The 4523-nt window shown below is 36.8% G+C and overlaps 1 protein-coding gene across 1 annotated transcript in view; it reads left to right on the top strand.

Annotated features, from left to right (window-relative positions):
* The first annotated feature begins 3841 nt into the window (after nt 1–3841).
* The window catches only part of LOC117176700, a 6840-nt gene continuing 6158 nt past the window's right edge, over nt 3842–4523 (top strand). Inside the window, exon 1 of the mRNA XM_033366956.1 lies at nt 3842–4333. Within this exon, the coding sequence (XP_033222847.1) occupies nt 3842–4333 (492 nt within the window). The remainder of the gene's footprint in view (nt 4334–4523) is intronic.

Genomic DNA, 4523 nt, shown 5'->3' with positions numbered 1-4523 from the left:
TAGAAAAAAATTAGCCGCTTTTAAATCTTTATTAATAATTCATATATAAGCGGAACCTGACTAAGCATTCGACGAAGGGATATAACAGCCACAAAACTCGAATTTAGAGTTTTATAATTGTCGTGTACATCTCAGAGCTATAAGTGCTTCTAATTTGTCCAAATAATAATCTGTTTGATTAAATTATTGGCTGAAGAAGAAGTCACTTTAAAAAAAATGTGTCAGAGTCAAGATCTCGAAACAGTTAATAAATTCTAAATAGTAATTATGTAATAAAATAAAATATTATCCGTACGGGTAATTTACGGTAAGTCAACACAATAATGATTAGTTTTTTTTTTGCAGATAATTATTTGTTTATATACTTTCTAAACTTGAATAATTTATTATTGTTTGAAATAATTTTCTCTTAAAGAGTCGCTGTTTTTCCTCATTTTTGAACTTATAACTTTTTTCTCCTATAGTAATGGTAGGTAGTTACGTTTTTTTTTTTGAAATCTTAAGCATTCATACTGTCAACTCGGTCTACGAAGTACGAACCGCTTGGACTAAGTCGCATCTTCTACATCCATTATAACAAAGTTATAAGCAATTCTCGCAAATTAAGCCTTGTCGTTTGATTAGTCGTGTGCCGCCTGCAAAACCTTATGGTTCTCAAACCTTTTCTTATGACGATAGAGCTGTCTCAAAGCAACCACCACTCTCAACCAACCTGACGCCATCCGGCGCCAATCAACCTATTCACGGGCTCCGTCATCGATGTTTTACAGCGCTTGTATCAGCAGGCTCCACTATTCTTGTAAGTTGTTTAGTAAACCCTGTTAAACGTTACCTTTTTTTCTTATTGTCTTCGTCCTGCTTTCAGCTTCCAAATACCTCCCATCCTTAATTAATTTGAAATTTGTATGTAAAGATGGATTTTTGTAAATTGCTTTAAGAAAATTTCTGAATGAAACTAAATATTTATATTATAGAAAATTACTTTGCTGCCATTAACAAACAAAATACTACCCTTAGAAAAAACGCCTTACCTGTACTCCTTAAAGCAGGATTGGATAAGTGAAGGGTTTAAAAAAATCAAGAATAAAAACTAAACTAAAAAGGAAAATGTTGTAGATAAATAAAAAAGGAAATCAAAATTTAAAAAAACCTAAGAACAGAATTTACACAAGAAACGTTAAGAATGAAGTAATCAAGAAAGAGAAGAAATCCTTAGAGAAGAAAGAGATAGAATAAATAGAGAAAGAACAGAGAAAGACAGAGAAGGGCGCGATAAACTGCGAAAAGGGATACGAAAGCAAGAAAAAGAAAATTAAAAAAAGCAATAATCAAATTTTGGAAATGGATTTATTTTTAGAAAGTAACGCTAAACTTTGGCATGGATTCTAATTACTTTATGCCATTAACATTTATTCATTTAATTGACATCGACAGTTTACCCCTGGAATTTTTATTTATTTTAATCTGGCATCAGGCATGTCTCGACTCGCCGTCTTGAGGAAAATTGCAGATTGTAAAGGAAATATACATTGATAAAATAAATAACACCAAAAGCAGAAGTTCTTTTAGATTTTGATATCAGCTAGACCCCTCCGGCAGAGCATCATGGGTACCTGTAAATCTTACCTAAGAAAAACTCGTGAGAGGTCGCTTAAATAAAACAAAACAATGAATTTAGTCGACAATTAAATACTATGGGCATTTTAAAAACTGAGTGAGATAAAAACAATCATTTGCACATATAAGTTGAGGCAAAATAAACCTCCCCAGAACTCCTCATCCAACATTTCTGCATTTCAACAAAAGAAAGAGCGAAACCCTCACATACACGAAAACTATAATCCCGTTCACTGACGCCATTGGCAGAACCCAAAATAAAACACTTCTGAACGAAATAAAGCAAATAAAATATACAAGTCGCCAAACTTACGATGAATTGCAATCCATGGGTATATCAGCTACAAACGCAAGAGTACAGATCTCGAAAACAAATTTAAACAAAAAACTACCACTCTGTGCCTAAACTAGTAGGTTAGAAAAATACAGATTTCGTGCGAGGCTCAACCGAATACTGACTATCGCTCGCTTCTCTCGACGGCACGCAAGCCGCCCAATATCTCCGCTTTTGCGCAGGGAATCCAAATTATCTTCTGCACTGTCACAGTATCATGGCGAATGGAAGGAGATTACGGGACCCTCATGTCCAAGAGATGTTGATAGTCGTAATGCAGTACACCCAAGGTGGTGAGATTTGAATCGCAGTAGGTACAGGATCTGGAATGCGGGATTCTCATCCACATCCCACATTCCTTGTCGTCCGCACCGCTGTTGCTTGCTGCGATTCCAGGCGAACGACTCCTTCCTCCATTTTTTGCTTGTCTCGGAGAATCGATAAAAATAAGAAAAACCCACCAAAATTAGCAAGAGTGCCTTTTATTCTTTCTCCCTACGAAGAGCCCATGAAAGTGTGAATTGGTATTACAGGAGAACGAACAATAACAAAAATTAAATGAGTTAGTCTTTGGTCGAGTCTTGGCCTCGCGAATATTTCTTTTAATAGAAGAGAAGCTGCTCATAAATATAAATAAACAATGGGACAGCGGTAATTTACAGGTAGAACTTGTAACAGTACAAATTTTAAACGCAACACAAAATTTTGTGAGGCAAAATATTAAGCTACGTGATAAAACTGTTCATTTTGAAGATACAGAATTAGAATTAAATAACTAAAGACATGCAAATTAGAATAGATCAGAGTAGATAAACGGATAGAGAAAGAGAGACGATGATAGAAAATAATTTTCAAAAAATTACCAAAACTCTTTTTACTTTTGGAATTATACAGACCCCTTTTTAAATGATATCAAAGTGGCACATTAAATTAAAAAATAACACAGAAAATAGCCCGAGTTATTTTTTGAATATTTTGATTAGGTTCAAAAGGGGATACAAAATTAACGAAACGGATATTTAAAAAAATGAAGACGCTGTTTTTGAAAAGAAAGCTTTAATTTGGTTTCAAGTTAATAGATTCAGACTAATTTGGCACAGCTTTTATATTTAATTTTTATAACATTTTCTAAATATAGATTTCTTATCATCTTTGATAGTGAATGAAAGAAAACCATTTGTATTTCAAATCGGTGTTGTTAATCATGAAAAAATACATGATCCCAGCTCCTATTTAATTTAATGGTGCTGTGAAACCCAGGAATAATTTCCGGATAGGCTGGGATAAAAAGTACAGTTTGAATTTATCATTGAATTTTTTTTTGTATGTTGAGAATTGTTAATCATGGCGCCTTGGAGAAAACATACGGCAAGAGAAAACACTGGTATTCAGCCAGGTGCAAAACAAAGACAATGGGCTTCTACTGGCATGCGAGAGCATGCTGCGTCAAGGTCAAGAAGGCACATCTCCTGGAGATGACGAGCAGCAGTTGCTGTCACCACCACCGCCTATAGAGATCGGCTCCGATCTAAATTGTTTTTCATGGAGACGGACGATTGGGAGGCGTTTTCAGAGCAACTGGAGTTTTATTTCAGCACGAAAAAAATTATAGATGCAGAGTTAAAAAGAGCCGAACTGCTCACGCACGTGGATGCAGCAACATATAAGCTCGTCAAGACGTTATGTGCACCCACCAAGCCGTCCGGGAAATCGTACGACGAAATAGTGAAACTGCTCAACGATCGACTACAACCTAAGAAATCAGAGCTGATGGAGCGTTGTAAATTCAACCGTGCTAAGCAAGAATCGAGTGAGTCCGTAGCGGAATTCGCCACAAGACTGAAAAAATTAGCTATCGATTGCAACTTCGGAACCCACTGAGGAAAGGCCATGCGAGATCCGTTTGCGACGGGCATTCGAGACGAATCAACGAGATTCGAATTTTTTAAAAGCAAAGAAATTACATTTGATCAAGCACTCGAGGAAGCATTAGCGAGAGAAGAGGCGACACAAAATTCCGTCGGAGCAGCTCAAACGCTAGTGAGTAGAAGCCATAAACAAGAGAGTTTCGCTTTAGGTCAAAAAAGACAAAATAAAAATCAAAAAAAGCAGAGTTCTTCGGAAGTTAAATGCTACTGTTGTGGAAAAGCGGGGCACGAGACAAACGAATGTAAATATCGCGACAGAAAATGCGACTTCTGCCACAGAAAGGGACACCTCGAACGAGCCTGTATCAGAAAGATGAAATTGTCGAACAAATTTCTGGAGGAGAACAGCAGCAGCAGCAGCAGCGAGTCGGAGGAGGAGATCAGCGACCAGGGCAGCGGGAGCGGCCCATCGCGTAGCAGCAACTTCATTGACTTCCACAACATCAACTCAGAGGTAATTACAAGCGACAGCGATGCGACGCGCGCGGCTCCGATATTTTTCGATGTGAAAATTAAAGGAAAAATAGTTGCGATGGAATTCCATTCGGGAACTTATTTCAGCGTGATGTCTGAAGGTTTCGTAAACAAAACATTCGGTAGTTTGAAAGTGACTAGTTCAAAAACCAAATTAATATCATACGAAA

Source organism: Belonocnema kinseyi, chromosome 7, assembly GCF_010883055.1.
Source record: "Belonocnema kinseyi isolate 2016_QV_RU_SX_M_011 chromosome 7, B_treatae_v1, whole genome shotgun sequence".
Lineage (NCBI taxonomy): Eukaryota > Metazoa > Arthropoda > Insecta > Hymenoptera > Cynipidae > Belonocnema > Belonocnema kinseyi.
Note: the sequence above shows the minus strand (reverse complement) of the source record. Positions and strands in the feature narration are given on the sequence as shown.